Source organism: Lutzomyia longipalpis, chromosome 3 (assembly GCF_024334085.1).
Source record: "Lutzomyia longipalpis isolate SR_M1_2022 chromosome 3, ASM2433408v1".
Lineage (NCBI taxonomy): Eukaryota > Metazoa > Arthropoda > Insecta > Diptera > Psychodidae > Lutzomyia > Lutzomyia longipalpis.
Window position 1 is genome coordinate 1,671,581 of NC_074709.1, and position 24,583 is coordinate 1,696,163.

At 33.9% G+C, this 24,583-nt stretch overlaps 4 protein-coding genes across 5 annotated transcripts in view; 1 reads left to right on the forward strand and 3 right to left on the reverse strand.

Annotated features, from left to right (window-relative positions):
* LOC129794014 (protein N-terminal glutamine amidohydrolase) overlaps nucleotides 1-24,583 on the forward strand; it is a 69,747-nt gene that overhangs the window by 30,054 nt on the left and 15,110 nt on the right. The window lies entirely within an intron of this gene.
* LOC129794016 (general odorant-binding protein 66-like) lies at nucleotides 14,757-15,756 on the reverse strand. The gene is made up of 4 exons (XM_055834589.1): nucleotides 15,665-15,756; nucleotides 15,544-15,588; nucleotides 15,339-15,470; nucleotides 14,757-15,270 (listed from the first exon to the last, which is right to left on the reverse strand). The coding sequence occupies exons 1-4, from the start codon at nucleotides 15,713-15,715 to the stop codon at nucleotides 14,881-14,883; spliced, it is 618 nt and encodes a 205-aa protein (XP_055690564.1). The 5' UTR covers nucleotides 15,716-15,756; the 3' UTR covers nucleotides 14,757-14,880.
* Nucleotides 16,931-17,800, reverse strand: LOC129794019 (general odorant-binding protein 66-like). Its single transcript, XM_055834593.1, has 3 exons — nucleotides 17,550-17,800; nucleotides 17,207-17,482; nucleotides 16,931-17,129 (listed from the first exon to the last, which is right to left on the reverse strand). The coding sequence occupies exons 1-3, from the start codon at nucleotides 17,766-17,768 to the stop codon at nucleotides 17,046-17,048; spliced, it is 579 nt and encodes a 192-aa protein (XP_055690568.1). The 5' UTR covers nucleotides 17,769-17,800; the 3' UTR covers nucleotides 16,931-17,045.
* On the reverse strand, nucleotides 18,111-24,439 carry LOC129794010 (uncharacterized). Of its 2 annotated transcripts, none has more exons than XM_055834582.1 (3): nucleotides 21,837-24,439; nucleotides 20,861-21,379; nucleotides 18,111-18,974 (listed from the first exon to the last, which is right to left on the reverse strand). In XM_055834582.1, the coding sequence occupies exons 2-3, from the start codon at nucleotides 21,364-21,366 to the stop codon at nucleotides 18,587-18,589; spliced, it is 894 nt and encodes a 297-aa protein (XP_055690557.1). In that variant the 5' UTR covers nucleotides 21,367-21,379; nucleotides 21,837-24,439; the 3' UTR covers nucleotides 18,111-18,586. The 2 variants fall into 2 exon arrangements, with proteins under 2 accessions (XP_055690557.1, XP_055690556.1); XM_055834581.1 differs by having other exon boundaries at nucleotides 21,978-22,365.

The window sequence follows — 24,583 nt, forward strand, 5'->3', positions numbered from 1 at the left end:
GTGAAATATATTTTATTTGTCGAGTTTTTAATTTATTAAATTTATGTGAAGCAACTGAAGAAAACATTTAATTTGAGAAAAGTCATTAATTGACTAATGGTGCTATTCAGGGAACTCATGTAAAAAAACTTGATCCTGATAGTTTTTCCTGACATTTTTCTTATTTTCTCTCACTCTTACTAATGTATTTCCCTATAACCCTTTCGCACTTGCATGAAACAGATGAAACATGAAAACATTGAAACATTCGATCTTTGTATCACGTTTAGAAGACATTTTTTTTACAATAGAAACGATTTCTTTTTTTTTCATAAATTGAAGGCATTTCCATCTGGAAAGAAAAATTATTTTAATTCATTTTATTTTTTAAGGAAATTTTTCATTTCACGTTCGGATCAGCGAATGAACGTAAAAGCCTGAAAATAATAATACTTCATCCGTCGTCCTGGTCATGAAACGCTGTTCAGTGACACCCACATAGAGGAAGTCACATATTAAAAAAAAAATTGAGGAGGAATTTAAATCTAGAAAAATCATCAAAAACAATTTTCCATAATTCACCTATTAGCTATATATAGCTATTAAAGGCAAATTAACTAAATCCCAGAGGAAATGAGAGAAAATCGCGCTCAATCGCTTAATCGGCAACGATTTATTCTAATGACTGTCTGGCGATGTTACGCAAAAAAAAAACAGCACGAGATGCTTTTGAGGAAGCAAAATCCTAAAGTTTCTTGGCATTGAGAGGAGTCACCTGCGCACATGTTACATAGAAGCCATATAGAAGCTTTCAAAAGCTCACAATAAGGTGTCTTTGAGAGGATTTTATGAATTATGTCTTGAAAAAAAAAAACATGAGAAGGTGTTTGACCTTTGAACTTGAGGACTCTGTAAACATCCGAATTTGGTGGTTGGTCTTGATTTTAGAGAGAGAAAAAAATCATTCTCACGGGGGAGAGAATGTTGGGTAAATGTACCTTTCGGAAAGTGAAAGGAAGCCAGACAAGAATACCGTTCGGGTGTGTGGATGGTTTCGTGGGTTATGGTAGAATATAAAAATTTTAAAATTCAAGGTGGATAGAGAGGAAACACAAATTTGAAGGATAAATTTGTGAAAATCACCAAATTGGCGGGTAATTCATCGAAAAAGGTGAGATTGACAAAAATTTCCGGCAACACATCGTATTTGGATGTTCTTTTTTTTTGCAAAATCTCATCATCACACCTGCAGACCGTTTAGTTTTGCTGCCGTGGCTCATTTGAATTAACACAAAAAAAATTCCTTTCCGCGATGCCATCAAAATGCAGCATTTCTTCAGTCTCTTCGGTGCACTGCGAGTGCACCTATGCAGTGTATGCGCGGAGAAGGACGGATACCTTCCCACCACGTGTGGTGCTTGTGTGAAGAAACTCAATTTGACCTCAATTGAAAGTGTAGCTTTTGTGCCAAATAGCTTGCACGTCATACAACATTAATTTTGGCTCTCTCTTTCACTTCAAATGGGACTCTTCATTTTTGCGACTTGAGCATAGCACCCAGGGAAGGTCACTTCATCATCATTATCATCGCATGCAAATGCTGATCATCGCGAACTGCGCAGCAAAAATGCCCACACATTGGAAAATTTGCCAATCTCTCTCTCACACGCACACACCTCCATTTATGAACTTCTGGAAAAATCAACGAGGAGGGTCGATTTGGTGGAAAATCATTTTTGATTTCATACACGAAATGCATTGCAAAATGTGTGTGGATGTGTAACATGGTTGGCATCAAATGGAATTCATTGGCAAATAGCTTTCTTGGAGTGGGTTTTTGGTGTGTTGTGTTGAAAAATTTCACAAACAGATTAGGGAGAAATTTCGAGTCACCTCGAAAATTGAGATTGTGCGCCGCATTATGCAAAAAACATTGCAGAAATGTCTGTGATTTTTTTTCAAATGCGCGCGTTCGCGCCTTTCTACTTGTCAATTTTGACATCCGAATTGAATACGAAGTTTTTCCAAAGGACAAAACGCTACCAAACTCATGTCAAATTAAGTTATGTCACATGCTTACCTAGCTTGTCTTTGAAAAAAAATTTTTTTTGAAGAGATCCAAAAATTATGATCATGTTTATGTATCAAAAATGATTTAAATTTTTAAGAAAAAAAAAGCCAAAGGCATTTTGAAAGTTTCCTGGCGGCGACGGGAAGATCACAACACGAAAGACCCTCACAGAATGTCGATCAGTCCCCCGATCGCAGCTCCAAGAAGATCGACTTTTATTTCCATGCACCCACCTTGAATTAATAATTTTCATCTACAATTCATTGATATTATTCCAACAAATCTATCTCCCCGTCTCTTTGCAATCCGTGCGCGTGCTCCGTAGGCGCTACATAGCGGAAAATTGCTTCAAATTTCCCAAGAAGCTCTATTTTCGCTTGCGGTTGCAGCGCGCGTTTTCATACAATATGTATACGAAGCTAAGTGAAAATTGCTGTTATTAAGCAATAAGAAACACTTAGTGCAACAAGTGACGGAGCTTTTCTTCTCTCCTATTGTTAAATCGACGATCGTTTAGTATTAAAAGAGAAAAAAATTGCATAATGATGATCTCGTCAAATGATAGGAAGTTCATATAGCGGTATGATTATCGGACTTAATATTATGTACCTCTTAAGTAGCTCAGGTGGGATTTCCTCACTCTCACTCAATCGCGCATAATATACTTTTAATTCAAATAGCAGGGCATTTTCGATAAAATTCTCCTCTTATCTGCAAACTTAATTGAGAGGAATGAATTCGGCAGCAGCGCATTTTTTCAAAGTGTTGGGATTTTCCCAAAAAAAAAAGAGTTAAAATGATGCGCATAGAAGAAAAATCAAGGTTGATGGTAGTGAGATCACAACCGTTTGTTTTAAGCTCATTTAATTCCACGATGGGAAGTACTCTCTCGACTCTACAAGATAAACTGCAACTCATACTAAATGTGTAGGTAGATAAATCACATTGAATATGGAACAGGGGTGATAGACCCAAAGCACAGAATATCATTCTCTTCCGCTTTAGTCGTGCTGATTGAAACAATGATTTCAATTTAAATTTTTTTAAAAGATAAAGCATTATTTGCTCGTGGGATGAATTTATGCTAGTTATAGATATTGGCAATTGAGTCTTTGGGAATAATTTGAAAAATTTTAAAAGACAAAAAAATCAAAAACAGCCTTTAAATGATTTTTTTGTCTAATAAGACACACAAAAGCTTTGAGAGCTTTAGTTAAAATTAAATGGATTCATTAAAGCTGATGTTTGGCAGTTCAAAAAAAGTTTATTTTTTGTTTTACAGATTAGAGTAAAAAGAGTAAAATATTTAGAAAAAAAAATTCCGACGTTAGAAAACTAGAATATTAATTAGGTAATAAAAGAAATGTCAAATGATAGAATTTCAAACGACAAACTTTGGAAAGAAATGTCAAAAATCAGTACAAACGTAAAATGTTGAAAAAGAACGTCAAACATTCGAAAAAAATGTCAATCGTTAAAATAAACATCCAATGTTAAAAAATAAACGTCAATCGATGTCAAAATTTGTCAAAAGTTGTTTATTCGAAAGAAATAACCGTTTAAACAGTAAATAATCTAATTTTCATATACATTGTCACCTAATTTTTCTTTTAATCATTTTTAAAGTTTTTCTTTTAAATAAATAAATTTTTATAAAACTCCTCCATAAATAGAATTCTGACTAAGCTACGTCACTGATTAGAACATTACGTCTTAAGCGAGTTCTAGAGTCAGCCACGTACCCCTCGTGGCGTACAAGTGGTTAAAATATTAATTTTGTTCTGATTTCTTTTTTGGATTTATTAAAAATCAAAATAAATTCTACTGAGGGGATGTTCTACACCTATAATAATTTAATTTTTAGCATGCTTTCAGCTAATATAAATCCTGTTTCTAAGAACTAAATCTTAAAAGAACACAAAGCAAAAAATGATTTAAAAAAATATTTCCCATTCTCAAAACCTCCTCAAGAATCTCTCAATCATTCTTTGTACATAAAAAGCAAAGCTCTTTCACAAAAATATTTATTTATTGCTATGCAAAGTTTTCATGAAGACATCACCATAACAATTTCATCAGCAATTTACAGAATTTCATTCATATAAATTTCATTCTGGTTCTTGACAAACAATCTTATCTTACACCAGCTGAGCTTTCCAAATTAAAAGTAGCTCACAAAAATATGACCTCAAATTTTGCAAAGATCTCCTCAAAGGGGGAGACCTAGAAAAACAACTCTCAATAGTTTTTGGCCACACACAAAAAATGTCGCGAAAATGTGACACACATCAACCTTCATAATGATATTTTTCATTTCAATGCAGACATTAAGTGTTGAAGAAGAAACTATGTGCAATTGAACAATGAGCTTGAAAGTAATTCATGCCTGTCTTGGGTCACTTTTGTCACCTTCAAGGGCAAAAGTTGAGCAAGAGAATGGTGTGTGGCTCTCCAGTGTGAGGGGGGAAAATTGAAAAATGGAACGATGGAGATTATTATTTTTTTTTGGCGGAAAATTATGCCAGGAGTTGTTTTTCCAATCACTCCAAACAGGAGATTGAGACGCGCGAAAAACAACGATATTTTGCACAATCAGCTCCAAAACTGATTACAAGCACCCCCCAGTTGGTTATCAGGCGATCTCAAGTACTTAATGAGGAGCTTATTGGGAGTCACGTTTGATGTTGCGGGGCAGAGATAGTTGCGATCGCCGGCTGGTAGGAATAAAAAAACAACAAACCAGGATCATTGGCATAAACAGCTGATCCATGAGGGATTTTTCTGGCTTTTCCTATCGTGTATGAAAAGCCCCATAGTGACGGAGAAAACAAGCCCCCTCTTGGATGTTGTTTTTCCCATCAATATGCCCCCTTCCCCCCTGAGCAAGCGAACTGATAAGAGCGGCAGATGATTAGAAATGCGACATCACTAAAAATTTAATTGAGCTATTTTGCATTTTCATCCGATATTTCATCATGCTTTTGGCTCTTTTATTTTATTAATGTCCCAAAAGCCACCTTCTTCTCCGGGGGAAAACCAACTAAACTTCACGTGGCCCCAAGTGTGTGTAAATTTCCGATTGAAGGTCTCTGACTTTTTGGTCAAAGACAGAGATTCATCGCATAAAAAAGAGATAAAATGCGCGTTGGTCCCTAAATGTCTGACTTCATTCACATTAAACGCAATGTGTTGAAAGAATCTTCGGCGACGATGTTAGATCGCATATATTAGCTTGAATAAAAAAAAGCTCCCACATGCGCAAAGATCATCAGCAGATTTTTGAGCACACAACAAAGACTCATCCAAGATGACAAGATATATTTTTAGCTTGAAAAATGCGAAAATAGTGGTGACGCATTTTGATATAGAAGGTTTTTTTTTCTTTATTGTTTAGTTTGGGTATCCCAAACATTTCTCTCGAGTATTTTTCCTCGCCGATGCGCAGAATTAATTGTAATGGTAGTGAAACCATACAAGAGATTCAATCATCGTTTACTTCACCCGTTTTTTTTTGGAGTCTTTCTCTTTTTTTTCTTAATCAACAAGACAAGACACAAGAGTATATACCAATTGTGTGAGAATCCTTTCAAATATTTAATCATGAAAATTTGTAAAAGAAAGAAAATTGAATATTCTCATCTAATGATGAAAAAATAAAAGAGGGATCAATGATCTGAATATTTCGGAAAATTTCAAATTTATCCAGTTATAGAGAGTCTTATTCATGATGCATGGAGTCAGCACATAATTGATTGATTATACACATAATAATTAATTGAGTTGTGGACTTTGTAAAATACTTAAGAAAAGTGTGATCACTTCCCGGAAAAGCGTTGGGAAATACACGAATTTTCTCATTGAAAGTATAACCTGCTTATTTAATCATTTATAACCATTAAATATTCGGGAAAATTTGTCTATTTCCCAGCAGTTTTCCGAGAAAGACTACGCAAACTTCTTTGGATTTTAAAAATTTCCGACGAGAATTTAAAAACAAAAATTTATATAAACCTAAAACAAATACCTATCATGAATTTAAACTCTTTTAATTTTTGTTAGTTTTATTTATAAAATTTTAAATATTTATTTCAACACATCTTGCGGTTTTTTTTTCAAAAAGATGAAAGTCTTTAATGAAATTCTCAAATGAAATTATTTTATAGATTTTTCTTTATTTATTTTCTTTAACATCTTTGAACGGCCTTAATCATCTCATACAGTCTATTTCAAGTCTGAACTTAAAATCTTTTAAAAATTCTTCACAAATTTTCTTTAAAATTTTATAAATTACATATATGAAAAGTATTCAAATTTAGCCGCCATAAAGCCTAATCTTTTTTAGAACAACCTACAGAAGATTTCCTTTTAAAAATTTAACTGTTTGTAGTATAATAAAAGATTAATTATTAAATGCTTTTCACTGACAAAAACACACTGAACAAACAAATAAAACACAAATACATGAGAAAAAAAATTTGTAGAAATTTAATTAGTATAAAACTTAAAGTTTTTGCTGTAGCCCTCTTGCCTAATATCTAGAAAACATAGCACACGAGCAACTTTTTTTTTGTAATTTACAAAATAAAAGCTCAAGAACTCTCTAGAGAAATCTCTGTAGAGCTTGAAAATTTCACAAAATTGCTGGAATATTTCGTAACATAAATCACAAAAAGGTAAACACGAGTTCATCAGTATTAATCTGCGCACCTGAAAACACAATTTAGCATGTTGATTTTGATCTCGCTTGGTGAACAATGAGGAAATCATAATAATTGAAATCAAGTGGATTCGCGTGGAATTAATTCTGCCATTGATTCTGGTTGAAGACGCTGTGTCCACACGATCTCGCGCCAACCAGTTATACTGTTTCACTTGAATTTTTCCGCATGACATCTCACACAAGTAGGATATAGAGACACCTCAGGAGATGCAAAAGAAAAATATTAAAATGCAATTTAACGTTTAAAATCATTTAAATTTTTATAAATTGCGCAGGGAAAAGGTAAATTTTTGTGACCTTCTGGGGCCGATGTTGCTTTTGGCATCATGGCTACAATTGGCGTCATTGCAAAGTGAAAGAAAAGCTCAGGGGGAGTCTTTTGTCAGTTGAGTAGAGGTACACAACATTGGCTCAATCTGATTAATATTTTGTCGATATTTTCCTAATTTGGCAGCAATTCACACGGAAAATTTATATATGTATGCAGGAAATCCAATCTATATAGCGATAGCAGGGAATTTTCACAGCACCGAGTTTATTTGGGCAAGATAGCGTCAGCAACACGACAAGAACCAATAGATAAATTCTATAAATTCCACCAATTATCACAAGTATAAATCGGGTTTAGTATTAGAGTGTGTTACTCATAAAAGCAAGATAAACTTGTTGATTTTTCCCCGTGAAAATGCGGCATTATTATGGGCTCTAGATAAGATTTCATTGTGTTGTGAGTACATGAGAAAAATTTCACCGGTAATCTACCTCTCGAAAGAAAATCCTTTTGCAGTGAAAGTACTTTTGGCATGTTAGAATGTTATTTGTTCTTCTTATGCCCTCGGGGTGATGGCTTACGTGCTTTTGGACACACGATGTCCCTTATTAGAAGGTAGTTCACACTAAAATTGCTCACAATGTCATTTAAACGTGTTTCCTTGTTAAATAAAACAAGATTCATTCTATTTTGATATCTAAATGACATTTGTCTTGGAAGAAAAAAAAAACGTTACAAATTTTAAAGGAATTCCATTCTGGACATTCAGGTTTTTCTGTGGCTCATTTTTCTCGAACTTTCCCTCATTCATTGTAATAAAACAACATTTTGATGTACCCACTGGGGAAGGTATATTTGGGTGTGTCTAAAAGCGCTAAAAGCTGTGGCAGTTCAGGGTTATCTCTAGAGGTCAAAAGAAATATTTTTTTAGCTGTGATTCTTTCTTAAAAGAAGCACAGCTTCTGTGTACACTCAAAAATGCAAAGTCGTCAGATCGGGCTCAAACTTGGGATGAGCACGAATTAGGGTCCCTACATTCCAAAAAACGTATGCGCCAAAAATTGGTCCGGCCGGCCGGCCGTCCGTCCGTCCGTCCGGCCGGAATATAACGCTATATTGCAAGAGAACGGTAATAGATAGAGACTTGCGGTCAACGGCAAAGTTCATATATCGGGTGGAAGACACACGATTATGATGTCAAATCCAACCCCCCACCCCCCCGTCCGCCATTTTGAATAACCCCCTAATTTTGTTTTCGCTATATCTCAGCCCCTGTAATAGCTAAAAATCTGAAATTTTTATATGTTGTAGGGGCCATCAAGAGCTTTCCAACAATACCTCATTTTCCAAAATCGGTCAAGCCGTTTAGTCAATATGGCCGCCACAATTTTTCATCGAAAATCGACCATAACTCGAATACGGCTTAACCGATTTTGATCAACCCGGGCTCAAATGAAAGATCTCAACAAACCCTACAACTCTCTAGAACATCCGAAGTTCAAAAAATGACCGCAAGTGGCGCTAAAATCAAAAACAAAATTTTCGATGAGTTTTCGATGAATATCTCGAGCACCGCTTTATAGAATTGCTTCATATTTTGATATGTTATAGTTGGCTATAATATCTTTCATCGTGCCAAAAATGAAGAAAATCTATGTAGCCGTTCCGGAGATATCGCGTTTTAAAGTTAACATGTCATATCTTGAGTTGCATAAGACCAACGCCCCGCGAAGCGGGGCGTTTTATATATACACATATAAAAGTAAAGTAAAATATATATATAAATGCATATACATTATATATACATATAAAAATGCAAAGATAAATATATATAAACTTCAAAGATAAAAATTAAGCATGAATGGAACAGTATAAAGCGAAAGAACGGTAAGTAAAACTTACGGGCTGTGATTCTTTCTTTGTCAGTGAAATGTGAAATTAACTGAAAATTGAGGATGGGCAAATTTTGAGGAAGGCTTTCTCGCGTACCGAATCACAGCCAACGCCCACGATTAAGGCTTTTCACAAAATATCTGCGCGTTGGCTGTGATTCGGTGCGCGAGAAAGCCTTCCTCAAAATTTGCCCATCCTCAATTTTCAGTTAATTTCACATTTCACTGACAAAGAAAGAATCACAGCCCGTAAGTTTTACTTACCGTTCTTTCGCTTTTTTATGCTTAAAATATGGGTTTGGAATTTTTTTATGTTTAAAAATATGTTAGAAAAACAAATGTCAAACGTTTAAAAAGAAACTTCAAATACATAAAGATCGCCAAATACAAAAAAAACGTGTTAAGTTATAAAAGAAAATCAGATATTAAGAAAACAAAAATTGTTACGAAACGTAAAAAAGAAACATCAAACGTTAAAAACTAAAAAATTAATGCCCATAGAAAAACCGAGAAAAAAGAAAGCTTTTTAAAGTTTTATTTGATATCCTTTTTTAATTATCTTTTAAAAACATTTCCCTGCAATTTGTACACAAAATACTACAACTTTATTTTCGTCTTATTTGCCAAATAAATAGTATAGATAGGAATGATAGGAATAGTTAAAAAAAATGAGTGCGATAAGTGTTTTGGGAGTTTTGGGTGAGTAATCGTTCGTTGCAAGAAAAAAAATGTTTTTCAAACTTCTCAAAGTCAAGAACAAACTCTCAACTCTCAAATGGTTTTATTCAATATTTTCTGTAAATTCTTCAGAAAAAAAATTCAAAAAAATATTGTGAAAATCATTAAGTAAATGATTTATTGCATGTCATGGGATTTTCTTGGAAGAATTATGCTCTAATTCTCAGCTCTCTTGTCCCACCCCAAACTTTCTGTATGGAACACCGCAAACAAACCATTTGCATAATTTACCTTTTCGAAATGCGTAAGAGCAATTGTGAATGTTTATTTGCAGTGTTTTTTTTTTGTGTAGACAATTCTCATGTTCTCAAAATATTGGCAAAGTGAAACTTGCTGAATAAGTATTCATCAGCGCGCAATGAAATGGCGTTCTTTTCCGCTTTTACTATTAGTGAAGTGGGATATCCACCAGGAGGTAAATATGTTGTAAAGTAAAGGTGCAAAAAAAACATCCAACCACCTATAAGAATCCTCAATTGCTTTGCGCGCGATCATCACCCGCGTGACGCTTTTGAGACAAAGTGTCGCTTATTGAAATTTTGCTGACAAAAGGCCCCCACATTGCGCCATAAGAAAAATGCTTGATCATCGCGCTATAGAATCCACTGAGATCTTAGAATTACTCTGGTCATGGCGATAAATTGTCAAAATAAATATTTGTGCCTTTAATTTTTGGTGGAAATATGATATGTGAGAAAAGCGAAGAAAAAACGGCCAATGTGCAAAACTCTGTGAGCAACTCGCGCAAAGCATCTGATGATCCAATCTGGTGATGGTCAAAAATGCCCCTCATACCACGCGATCGCGTTTACATGCTGGCGAATATAATATGTGGGGAAGGCACTAATAAAAAGCACTTTGCGCTTGATAAAATCTCTCATCCGACCACTTTCAGACCAATTGTAGCTCTCGGAAATGGTCACACCACCCTGCATGTCTTCGCCATCTCCTTCATTTCTTCCGTTCTTTTGTGATCAATTTACGATCGCGAGATTTCTGCACACACACACAGTTTCACTGCAAATTCCATGGAATCATTTTCAATTTTCTACCATTCTTACTTTCTTCTGATGAATTTCTTCATTCACAAACACCCAACGATCGTGCACGATCACTTGTGCTGCGATCGCGATCTTTAGATGAAAAAAAAACCGCCAAAAAATAAAGAAATTGTGGAGACACAGTTTTAATTAGTCAAAGCGAAAAAAACGGTGGAATTTTAATCTAAAAAAAAATGACAAAACACCGCGCGATCACACCTGATTCCAGTCTTGTTTGTTTATAGAGATCTTCAAGGTTACACAAATATATAAAGTTCTTAGAGATCCGGGATTTCTTTTAAGAACATCTTGGTGATTTTCCCCCCAAATACTTAAACATTTCTTAGTGCGATAATAGGCAATAAAGTATGCTATTCCAAGTGAACGATCAATTGCGATCTTTAACTCTTCTTTATTCTTTAAAATTGAAACATAAAACTGGAAAATAATAAATTTTAAGAATTAAATTTAAAGTACTTCCGTTCGAACTCTTACAGGGGTTATCTGGGAGTTTTTTTTTTCATGATAAATATTTGATTATTTAATTAGCATAGAAATTTTTACAGAATAGAGAGATTCTTTTCTGTAAAAAAATGTAAGAATTTCAATCATAAAGATCTATTAACAGAGAATTGCTAATACGTACATAACAAGATTTCAATAAATGAAAATTCTATTTGGTAAGAAAACTAAAAATAACTCTGTAAAATAATTTTTGGTGATTTTTTAATTAAAAATGCATAACAATGCTACATAGCCGTGGATTGAGAAGGCGAATCTATTGAAATATGATCATTTGATCATCTAATTGGGAGTTTCTTGAAAAGATTTCCGTTTCCGTCTCCTCTTCAAAAAAGAATTTTTGAATGAATTCTCTTTTTGTGTGCAAAAGACATACAAAGCAAAACATTGAAGAAAATTACCTTCAGTCATATTTCTTGATCATTAATTCGTTGTAAATTATCGGCGCTTTTATTGACAAGAAATCACACAGCTTTAGCATAATCAAATGCACGACGCAAATAGTTGTTCGACCTCGCAAGAAAAGCTCCAAAGCGTATTCGTAGTTCAATGACCTATTTTAAGTATAAAAGCATTGGTTCCTGTCATGGTTACCAATTTTGCTTTCAAAACAGCCACAATCTTTTAATTTTTAAGCTTAATTGCATTTTATGGGATATTTTTCGGTACGTACCGATGAGATAAGTAGATCATCGATTGTCTGCGTAAAAACTCTCACGCAATACTGTTGCATTTTAATCCACGTAAAAAAAGAGTTTCAAAGGAAGTTTGGAAGAAAAAAAAACCTGAAAGTGAAGCTTCTAATTTAGAATGCACACCCCGTTCAATTCTAAGCAAGTTCATTTTGTACGTACATAGCTCTATGCTTTGAACTTTGATATGCATGCAAGCATATCAATTATGTAAAAAAAAATTCAACTTAATTTTCTCAGCTTTGCGCGGTGTCTAGTCGTAGTTTGGAATGTTAGATATATAGTATATTGGAAATTCTCGGGGGCATACGGCGTGAGGAAAAAAAAGTAGCTCTATTAATTAATTTATGAACTCGGTGACATTGATTGGGAGCGGAATAACTAAATTTCCATCGAGTGTGTCCATCTTTCGGATGACAATTTGACCTGCGGAGCAGAAAATGTGCCCCAAGGTTGGGCAGCGGACATAGCGATCGCGATCGTACGATCGGTACACGGCGTGATCGCAAAAACAGGTGTTTGCTTGCGATCTTGCGTGGGCGATGGGCTTATGTTGGAAGCGCACCATCGCACCCAGCAGCATCCACCAAGAATCCACATGATTACACCGTCACGATCGCTGCCTTACATAACTATGCCACAGCGTATGCGATGAAGATCACTTTCTAACTCGTTCGCTTGTTATCAGAGTTCCCCCCAGACAACATAAAATCAATCATATATGAGGCAAAGTTCACGTTTTGACTGGGCACACTGGTCAACCACTGCTGTGTCTGTCTTTTTTTTTCATCTAAACCAGACATTTTTTTCTTCAACTTTACTCTCCTTTAGCAAAGCCAATCTCATACCCAGCAGACCAGTCTCTGTGTGTGATTTCACCCAATCAACCTACTTCACTGTAATCCCACCAAATTGTATCGGGGCCATATACAACAGTTTTGTGTTGTATAATTGAAAAATCTTTGTACTCTGGCCGATATGCGAGGAAGTGAGTGAAACTCCCAGCTTAAACTCCATGAGCAATATTATTCATTGATTGAATAATCCCCGCCACAGTCACCCATAAAATGCCCTCACGTCGCCAAAGTGTCCCAGCGTTGGTACTTCTTGTACACACACCAATGTCCAAAAGAAAATTCTCTTTCGTCATTTCCTCAATTTGCAGTTGAATACACACACACAAAAAAAAAAAACGATCAACGATGATTAATTCAAAACCTTCAGGTACTAACATCGATTATGCGGTGCTTCTTCAGGGATTTCTCCAAAATATTTATGCCACTATAAATCATTAATATTGAACTTTGGACTGCGCATACCGTGAAGCATTTTGCGTGGTGGAAAGCACAAAAAAGCGGATTTGGTGTTTCCTGGAAGCACAAAAAAAAGATCAGAAGAAACTTGAATAAATGCAAATTGGGAATTTTATTAAATTACAAAATTCTGGAAATTCTCAAAAAACCTTTTACTTGCAACTAACTATTAATAAAAAAAATGTATGTATGTACATATATAAAGTAATTTTGAGAAATGGTCTAGGTCATAAAAAAATAATCTATATTATGCATCTTGTTGCATTTATTCCGTTTTTATTAGACAAAGCTAAGATCAAGACTAACTGTTAGATTAGAGAGCGAAAAAAGTCTTGAAAAGAGTCCTAAATATTCTTCTTTTTCCTGAAAAAGTTGAGATAAAAAATCGTTGAAATTCAAATAAAGAAAAACAACTCAAGAAACAAAATGATAAAAAAGAATAAAACTACGTATTTTATGTCTCGTTTTGGTGTAGTTCTAATTAAAAGAAATTTCTCGAGTTCTTCAAATTTCAATTAAATCTCTTAATTACCTATAAGAAAAACTTTCTAAGCAGAAAATACGCTTTGAAAGTTATTCTCCGGCATTTAATAAACTTCTTTAGATTTTTTTTTTATGTAAAGAACTTTAAAATTTTATTTTAGAATTAGTCTTATGATATGCTAAAAAAAGTGATTTTTAGTAATAAATAAGGTTACAAGATAAACATAAAGTAGAAGCTCTCATTAATTTGCGTAAGAGTTGTTTAAGTTGTAAAAATTATACGCAGAATCTAAACTCTTCCTTATTGACCTAACTTTATTGTTATAGTATAAGAAAAAAGTCTAACAAGGAATTGGGTACCGTCAAATGGGGTAAATGGGATGACAAATGGTTAATATGGCGAGAAAAAAAAGAAAATTAAAATAAATAAAACTTCTTCTAATGAAGAGCTATTGGTTTGATTAAATGTGAACTTTTGAACCTTGGGTTATTTTTTTTTAAGCTAAACAAAATATGTAAAAAATATAGAATTTAAAAATTATGATTTTGAATTAATCTATTTTAATGGAAATAATTCTTCAAATGAGGTGTTTCCATTCATTCAGATGTCTCTCTATTTAACGCATTCTTTCGGCTTTTTAGGTGCTTTTAACAACTCGTCAGTAAAAATTTTAAGCATAAAAACATGTTTGAATTTAACCCAGATTATGCCTGAAAATCTCTCTGAAAATTTACTCACATTAAAGCTTTTTTATTTTTATAAAAGTAAAAAAAAATCTATTAAAAGAAGAATTTTAAAAAGTGTTCGTAAATTCAAGAAGTTTATTCTTGAATTCCTATAGTCTTTTCTAGTCATTTTTGAAGTCAAAATTCTGGAAAATTTCGGAAAAAACTCCTGAACATATCTGGGTTAACCAATTTCCTACAAATTTTTAAGGAAACGATGAGAAAAAAATATTCTCTTAAAATAAATCCCCATTCCCACGTATTGCTTCATTCAGAATTCATTAAGGAATTCCATGCAATCCAGAGAAATTCGACGAATCAATTTTATTTCACAGCTTTATTTGAAATTTCCGCAAAGAGTCACAATGATGCAAACTTAATTGGTGAACTTTACAACGAGATTATTTGTTTCTTATTTTTTGCAATGCGTGATTTATTCTTCCTCAGTCAATTCCAACTTCTTCTTTGGATACGGACATTCGCCCATGTAGGTCTTGAGTTCCTCACATTCAGGCTTGTCCTTTTGGAAGATCTTCTCGGGGCAATTGAGGTACAATTCCTTCATAATGCACTCCATCATGAAGCCGAATTTGGGATTGCAAACGCGATCATCGGGATTCAGTGGGGGAAGCAGCATGATTTTCTCAAATTCATCGGTTTTCGCTTCAGCCTCACCAATGCACTTTTCCGTGGCTTTTCCCACAATTTCCTCCCATTCAGACACATCACCGCTCACTTCCTTCATAACGCGCTTCATTATACCAACATCGATGTGTCCATCAACAACGGCTCCCGTGGAGTTCATGACGCATTCAGAGACGCACTGAAAGAATCGCGAAGAATTAACAAAATTAATCCTCAAATTGAGTTCCCAAAATTTTATCAACTCACGCATCCCCTTGCAGGACCTCCAGATTCAATTGCTTCCAAATTCCTGCGTGTTTGCTTCCCAAACTCCTCGACACATTTGTGGAATTGATCATCATTAATTGGACGCGGGAAGTGGCAGCACTCCTTAGGATTCTACATTGAATTAATTACATTTTTTTATTGGCCAAAAATACCCCCTTTTGCACGTTTTAAATTAAATTCTTACAGCTTTATTTGGTGGGACACAGTTCTTTCCATCCACGTTCGTGGCCTGAGGAAAATTTTTGAATATTTTTAACGAATTACAGGCAAAGATCTTTGGGCACTGTATCCACAGGGAAACTTACATTGCACGCCAGAGCAACAACCACAAAACCAATCACGAGGTATTTCTGCATTTTTAATCACTTCACTTGGACACTTTTGGACAGAACTCTGCATGATTTATTGGAATGATGCCCCTTTTATAAGCCAAAACTTTCAATGTCAGCCGTTTTTTTTATGTCGCTGATTTTGATAATGAGGTATAATTGTGTTAAATTCAACAAATAAATTTGATCAATTTTTTGGCAAATTATTTGATTTAATTTGTTTAGAATTTTGTAGTTGATATTGCATTTGATTTAGGAAATATTTTCTTTATAAAATTAGGCCTAAGCTTTCTAAGAAAATTCTCTTGAATAAAAATTTCTAGTCATATAATGCATAGAATCGTTTTGATCTGTTTAATAAAAATTATTAACACAAATTTGTCTATTTGTACTGTATTTAGTAGGTTCGGTCAATTTTCTTTTATCGTTTTGAATGAAGGAAAATGGCAGAAAAAATTTTATTTTCACGCAAAATACGAATAAAGTCATTTAAAAGAGAATATTTCTTGTGCAAATGAAGAAATTTTGATTGAATTACAATTTTTCTAGACAATTTTTAAGTCACACATAGAGATGCGCTATGAAATTTCATTACAGAATTCTTTTTTTTTTAATTGAGCATATTTGGTTATAAAAACCAATTTAAAAATTAAAAACCTTTTATCCAACTATAATATTTCTTCTTCAACTTTTGTTAATTTTTGTTAATCTTTTAGATAGAACATCCTGAGAATTATCTAAATAAGACGATCGAATAAGATCCTTAAAGATGAAGGAAAGGTTATAAAAAAATATTATGAATAAAATAACTCATTCGAGCATTCAGCCAAGCTATTTGCTTCCAAATTGAAAAATCAGACGATTCATAATTTAATTTATGTGTAATTTTCCGTGGAAAATTGGAAGAGATTAGTCATAATCTGACGCTTCCGCCCAAAAACAGCATTGATCTATTTTTGTGAAGATCATTTTTGCATTTTTTTTTTTTTTCATAGAAAAGAAACAATAAAAAATATGTAAAGTGAAAAGGTCATTTTCCCAGTCAGTTCTGTGTGGAAGTTATGAATGAATTAATTCATTTTCTCTTGGCTTTTTAACTAACAATAAATTAAATAAAAATATGATTCATTATTCTTTGGAATACATAAGATAAAATTTTTAGCCGTAATGCTGATTTTGGATTCTTTAAGCAATCTTAGGGCCTAGAATGAAAAATTTTATACGAAATTTAAACCAATTTAATTTTTAGTAAATTCACGATTTACTTTATTTACACAAATATGCTTTTTTACACTAAAAAAGAAGAAGCTGCCTTGGTCTTAATGAAATCCCAGAAAATCCACGATGATCACTGAAGTTAGAAACTCAGAGGACAGGTCTCTGCATACTGTTTGAGAGCATCACACTCTGGGGATGCTTTGTAGTACTTCGCTGGACATTCCTGGAGTAAAAAATCAGCGTAATTTAACAAATTATTGAGAAAGAGGAGGAAGAAGATCAAAGATAAATCTTTCTTACCATAAAGAGAGTCTTAATGGTGCAGAAGAGCATAAATCCTGGGCCAGCACTGCAAATGGGATCTGCTGGATCGAGCGGAGGCAATTTTGCTGCCTCATCAAAGGCAGGAGCAAGACTCTTAACCATGCTGGCGCATGTTGTTACTCCTTTCTCACAAACTGCATCCCATTCGGGTTTCCCTTCAGCCGCCATCTTGAATCCCCCAACAAGCATCTCAACATTCACATCTGTACCAGTAATCAATCCAGTTGCATTCGCGAGGCATTCCGCAACGCACTTCAGGACAAGATTACAGAGTAAAATAACTTTGATTCAGAAACTTTCATAATGTAAAATCACTCACCGCTCCACGAGGAGGTCCTCCGGAAAGAAGGGATTCAAGCACACGTTTCGTTTGGGCGCCATATTGTCCCACACAGGACGCCACTAGGGCTTCTGGGAGTGGCATAGGGAAATCACAGCATACCTTTGGATGAATTTTAGGGGGATTCGCACATGGATTTGCCACAATTGCATCTATTGCAACTAACACAACACCACAAAACAGAAGAATTTTCTTCATCTTCAACAAATTCAAAGAAAAGATAACTTCACAGAACTAAAGTCAATTTCAGTGGATTGACGAATTTATATCCAAAAAATTCATTAAACAATCATGATTTGCATTTTCTATGGGCTGTTATTAAATTCTTGTGTGCTCTATGGGAACATTGTAATTTTTAGCCAAAATTTAATGTTTTTAATGAATGTTTACGCTCTGGAGGTAGCAAAATTACAAAATCTCACGCAATGAATGAGAAGTTTCTACCGATCTATTTTGAGATGAGTTTACAACTTTTTTTTCGGGAATTCCAGAGGAAGTAAAAAATAACGTCCAGGAAATAAGAAAAAATAAATAAACATATTTTTAAATACTGTTCTAATTTATTTCAGAGCCTTCATATTGAAAGGTTTAAACAGAGAAAATTATAAAGAAGATTATCCTAAATATAGTATTAGAATTTTTTCTTTAATTATTATATAAATAATTCAGTAAATTTTCTTAAACTAAAATTATATGAATTAAATACATATTGAAAAATCAATTCAAGAACATAATAAATGATTAAATTCTAAAGTCCATAGCAGAGACACAAACTCTTTAGCGAAAACGACTTCAAAATTATTATACTTCATGAAATTCAAATGGAAGGCGAGTTAAAAACGGTCATTGGGCTCGTTTTGGTGTACAAGTTAAATTCCTACATTGAGAAACCCCTTTTTTCCGACGAGGTTTACAGCATGTTACGCGGTGAGAAATGAGGTATAGTATGCAAAAATATGTTTCTAAAATACTGACGGTATTATGTTTTTGGGGATAATTAGCATAGCCTCACAGCTTCATCCCTTATTGGGTTGCATTGCCTTCAGTGTTAAATTCATATTGAGCTTCGCAATGTCCCGATTATACTTGGCCGTCTCAAATTGCAGCTTTAGAATATCCATGCGGAGTGTATGCTCGCGGACTTGCATCTCGTAGAACTCCTTCATATTGAAGTCGGACACATCAGTCTGGATGGAACGATCGCGTGGCATGATGTTCTGCATGTGATTGACAGTGTTGATCGTAGCTGCGATGGCACTGAGATCTGTAGCTGGCATGTCTCTGTCCATTGGAACTTCCATTTGCTTTGGAGATGGGAGATCAGCGCTGGTACACTCAACATCCGATGGTTCCTCCTTGATCTGCACCTCGCACATGTCCATGTTATGGTGGGATGTTTTATTCCTACAAAAAAAATGTTAAATCATAAATATTTCACCAATAAAATCCTGCCAAAAAGTGCTCCATTTAACAGGGAATATTAACTAAATTAATAGCATCAGCTATTCTAATTTTACGCAATTTTGTGGTCCGAATACTTACTAAATTGCCAAAAGATATCTTGATCCCAAAAATAAGCACAGCTTAACTTTAATGCATGTGTCTTCCATTAAAGATTTATTTCACACTATACATGCTAATTCGTGGCTATTTTTAGTCTAAAAATTTATTGTGCAAATTAATCTCCCTTATATTCGGTTTTAATAAATTCAATGAACCCCATTTTCATATAAAAATTCTGTTATTTTTCCTTTAATAAAAAAAAAACATGCTTAGTAATGAGCAAAACATCATTCTTGGTTTTATGTGATTTAGCACAATAAAGAAGTATTATGGTGAGCTGAAGCTGTTTTAGTAATATCTAATTTTTGTCTTTTATTTTCTTAATATTTTTTTAATGTAAAAATTTTGAATAAAAAAAATCCGACATTTTTTTAATCTTCTGAAAGATTTTTTTAATATGAAATTTTCTATAAAAAAAATATGATTTTAGAATTGTTTTTTTTTTTAATTATTTGCTGATAGGCATTGATTGCGAATATTTTTAATATAGGTATTTATTTTATCCAAAGTTCCTTAAAAGGGATGGGGTCTAATAATTATGAAATACAAACAGAATGTCTAAAATTAAAAATAAATCATTTTTATCAATATTAAGCCATTCAACGAGTAAAGTAATACATATTTGTTATGTTTTAAAATAAATAAAAATCGATTTTTTTTCAATTATTTCTTTAGTTAGAAATCATTTCTGATTCACTTTGAAAACAAATCATTCTGTAAGCAATAATAATTCACACATATTTCGCAATTTTATGAAATAATTACGAAAAAATGAATTTTAAATAAGGCGCCCATATAATCCAACGAAAGTTGTAAATTAAATTCAATTCAAACATTGAAAATTCAACTAAAATATTTTCATAAAAAAATTTCAAATTCTTCATTTTCCAAAGGCTTGTAAACGCCATAAAGGAGAAAAGAATGTCCCATAAAAGATAAAAAGAGAATATTTTAAAGACTAAAAACAGGTGCTTAAAAATAATGTGTGGTTAAAAAAACATAGAAAAAACGTGATATTTAAAAACTATCTAAACTACAATTAAAAAAAAACAAAACAAAGAATAATAGAGATGTTACTGAAAGGTTATTGAACCCACTGTTTCAAGCAATGCCTTTGGAAATTTTCTAATCAGTACGGCGATTGCTTCCTAAATTATTTGACTAATTTTCAGCTAATTTTTAACTAAAGAAAAATCTTTAAATGAATTAATTTTCATCCTCTTAGGAGCTTCTTGATGTTTTCAGAAAAACTCCTATAGAAATCATAATCAATAAATAAATCAATAAATTAAATCAATTGAATAATTTAATTTGTATTTTTTTTTCAGAGTTTTTGCATAGTTTCGAATATTATTGCATCATTCCATAACTAAAGAGTTAAATTTATTACATCATCCCCTCAATAGGGAATACTGGGGTAGTAAAGCCATACAAGGGTGTAGGAAAATCACAAACAACCAAATTGGACGAAGTAGGTTCTTATTGGAAATTTTCAACCCTACAACTTTTTTTCTAGCCATTTTGTTCTATCTTGTTGGAAAATTTAAAATACTAAAAATTTCTTAAAGTCTTATTTGACTTAATAACATATTTATAGTTTCAGATTTAACACGTTCGCAGATCGGTATAATACTTCGTACTTATTTTCTACACGACACGTAATAAATGTACCCGACTGAACCATATTTTACTGAAATTAAAAGAAAAAAATCTAAAAATAAACTTACATGATTGTCGTGCACAAGGAATCATCTTCCTGATGACTACTATCGCTATTCTCATAGCCATCCCGTTCGAGGGATGACTCCATCTTCGAGTAGTCCACATTATCCATTGACTCAGACTTGCAAACCCTTTTGGCTTCCTGCATGAATTCCCATATTTCAAATGAGAACGAACTGGGGCGCTTTCTATCCGCCACATCCTGCCCAAAGCGACTCAGCCTGTGACTGTAGTCCATGATCTCCGATCGCGAAAGTGCCTTCATCCTGCGGAATTGCTCCTTGAGCCTGTTGCAATTGCGATCGGGTCCAAAGGTGCGTGCAAAGCGCTGATGGATGAGCTTCCATGCTCTATTCTTGAGTGCAATTAATGCACTATCGAGCCTCTTATTCTCAATGATCTTCATATCCCTGCGACACAGATCAAGGAGGAATTTCTTCTCGGAGAATGTCCAATTCTGTGTACGCTCGCGCTTCTTGAAGCGCGTCAACGCCTCAAATTCGTGCCCCATGATTTTCTCCAGTCTGAAAATATAACGAAAGAAGAAAAAAAATTTAGTTCAGACAGACAATATAAATTGATTATGAAATACCGAATAATTGAACAAATACCAATGCATTTTGGTATTTTTTTTTCTTCATCACTCCTCTCCTAGCCCGCGTAGTCGTCTTTTTTTTTTAGATAGTAATTGAGTAAATGTGTGTGATTTGTTTAATTTACCGTCCATTCTTACAATGAAATTGTATATGTGGCGTGTCTAAAATAATCTACCAAAATGCTCTAATCGCTCCGATCGAATAGCACAGTTGGGATGGGAGAGAATTATTGGGACTAAAAATGGGAGTTATATACATATTTGCGTGCATGTGAGATGGATTTCAGGGTGAAAAGGCACAAAAGGGATGTTACGCGAAGGGGGTGGGTGGGTGGTGGAATAAATCCCCACTCCCTAATTGTAAAATATGTATTTGAGGTAGGTACCTTGCTATATATGAGTAGTTGAGATCCCGAATGTGGAAAATCCCGGTAAAGACGGTTAAAGGAGTTTTCCTCCTAGGTGCGACAGGGATGGCCAATGTAGGGGACGACGGTTAGCAGCTGCTATAAGCTGGAAGCACTCACCCTCGGTGTTGTCTCGTCAACTAAATTCTCACGACTACCACAGCTCTTAGTCTGTGACTAAATGCGAAGCGCAAGTCGGGGTTCTTTCTCCTGTATTTGTGGCTCCTTCACACACTTCTTCCACTATCTCACCCGGCCTCAATGGGAAAGGCACACGGTCGATACTTGGAATTATTATTAAACACATAAAACATAGCAGTAATACTCCATGCTTATTTTAAAATATTCTTTACCCGAAAAAAAAAGAGAGCGAGCGAGACGGTGCTATTTGGGCGCAAAAGACAAGGCTCGTACAGAGCTTAGTTTATTATGTTTTATGACTTTGTGCCACAACTATGATATAATTCCGTCAAAAATCCCAAAAACTATGGGGCTCACACCGTACCGTCGACTAGCATGTATTGAGTACAACTAACTTTTTGAATTTAATATTTTCTCAAATACACACAAATGTACAATTTTATATTACTATATGTATAATAAAATGAAAAGAGAAAGAGACGTGTGGAGTAAAATTGTGAAAATAGCGAGGTAATAAGGCACACATTCATCCATTTTTCAATTGTGTATTTGATATTGTACAGTAAAATTATTCTTCTTAGTCATTCTTCTTCTTTTCTATATTCCCTCACCCATTTCATAGTCGGAGCTTACATACGAAAGAATGAAATGAAATGAAATAATAAAAAAAAAACAACCTCAAATCCAATAGCATTTTCAAGAGTATTATCTTTTACTATTCATACAGCGCACACATCCACGTCGCCCTATTATTTTGCATCATTACTAACAGAGACCTTATACTAAAACCTCCCAACAACTTCGTCTACCTGAGGGATTTCTTCTTCCTCCTCCTCCCGTGCTCCCTTTCCCAGCTCAACAGAACAATTTATAATACACCGAAAAACTCAAATGGGTTTTACGGTGAAAAGGAAATGAGCTCACCCCGAAAGGTGTACCCTTCATAGATAGATAAAATTACAAAAAGGTAATTTCTGCATCAATCTCATGCACATTTTGTATCCACATTTTACCCACGTTGTGCACATTCCATTTCCCACTTAACCTCTGCAAATTTTCCCGCCAAAAAGTCTTCGGCACAAGAGAGGAATTTTTGGCCAAAACGGCCAAAAACTATTCTCACCAAAGATATTACAAATTCTATTAATAAAACCTCCCAATATTATCATCTTCTCCTCATTCCGTATATTATGGAAAATACCAATATACACAGTTTAGTATAGAAGTAATGTCTTGTTTAGCTTATGGATCATGGTGTGTTTTATGCTGGGAAGTGCACTCATTGGTTTGTGTATACATCACACAACAGGGTCGACGTTTTATCTGGAACTTCTTTACTCCGGCTACCAAAAGTGCCACATAGTTGATGAGAAAGTTCAGCATTTTTCTTCTAAATTTTATTTTAACAAATTCAGTTAGTGCAGTGATCGAGAACGTAGTCTGAAGACAAGATATCCAATTCTTGAATAAATTCTTAAAATTTTGGGGTTGATTCTATTGAAAAATCTTTTCTCTTTCGATGTATTTTATGAAAAATATTTTAAAATTTTCATAGTTTTTGTCTTATTTGTTTAGTCAAGACTAAACAAATTAGACGCGAAAGGGTTAAAACCGCAAATATTCACAAAATCAAAAATAATTTGTAGAAGTCAAAAAACTATAAGCAATGAGTGGAACTAGCTTGTCCTATTAAATGTAGGTACTAAACACATTAAACGAAACATGGGCCAAAAAGGAATTGAGAACAAGATCGAGATAGAATTTCGCGTTTTGCAAGAAAATATTAAAAATGCTTCAAATCATTGCTTCAATGAAATACCTTATACTAGTCTTACATTTTAAATGCGAGCTAAAAGTTTTTGATCTAATAAATGTTCTTATACTCTTCGTTTTTGTATAAAATTCATAAAATATGGCAATTTCTTTACTTACCTTCTGCAGGAGTCTTTCATCTCTTATCTATTCTCTAATTCTTTTGTTTAATGTTGAGAAGAAGAACTGAAAAATTGTTTATATTTTTTATTCGGCTCTACAAGTTTCGGACTAAAAATACAACAGCCTACTAAACTTTAACATGCTATTCAAATTTTTTGCAGTAAATATATTGTTTTAAAGCAGCAAAAAAAAACAAGTTACAAAGTTTAAATATAATACTTTATGAATTTTGCCTGGGAAGTCTACAATGATATGCTGAAATTGTAGAACCTTCACTTATGCTTGTAATCAGCAAAAGAACAATGAAATGTTCTCTTCATAAATTAAACTTCGTAAAAGCTCCACGAACTTTCTAATCAACCCACCATAATGCTGACTAGTTCGTGCTTAAAATCAATATGTAAGTCTGGAAAAGTTTCCTAGAAGTTTTATGTGTGCAACCCTGCAATGACTGGGATGTTCATTGCTATGAGAATTGAGATAGTATATCAACAGCAAACATCTGTACATACTCCACTAAAGCACTAAAACTCATATATACCGGAGAGAAAACATTCATCTGCAATATTTTAAATGCAACTTTGTTGTTAATCTCCACAAGACGCGCATAGAGATATTTTCTTCTTCAATTCTCTTTGGCTTCCACATAT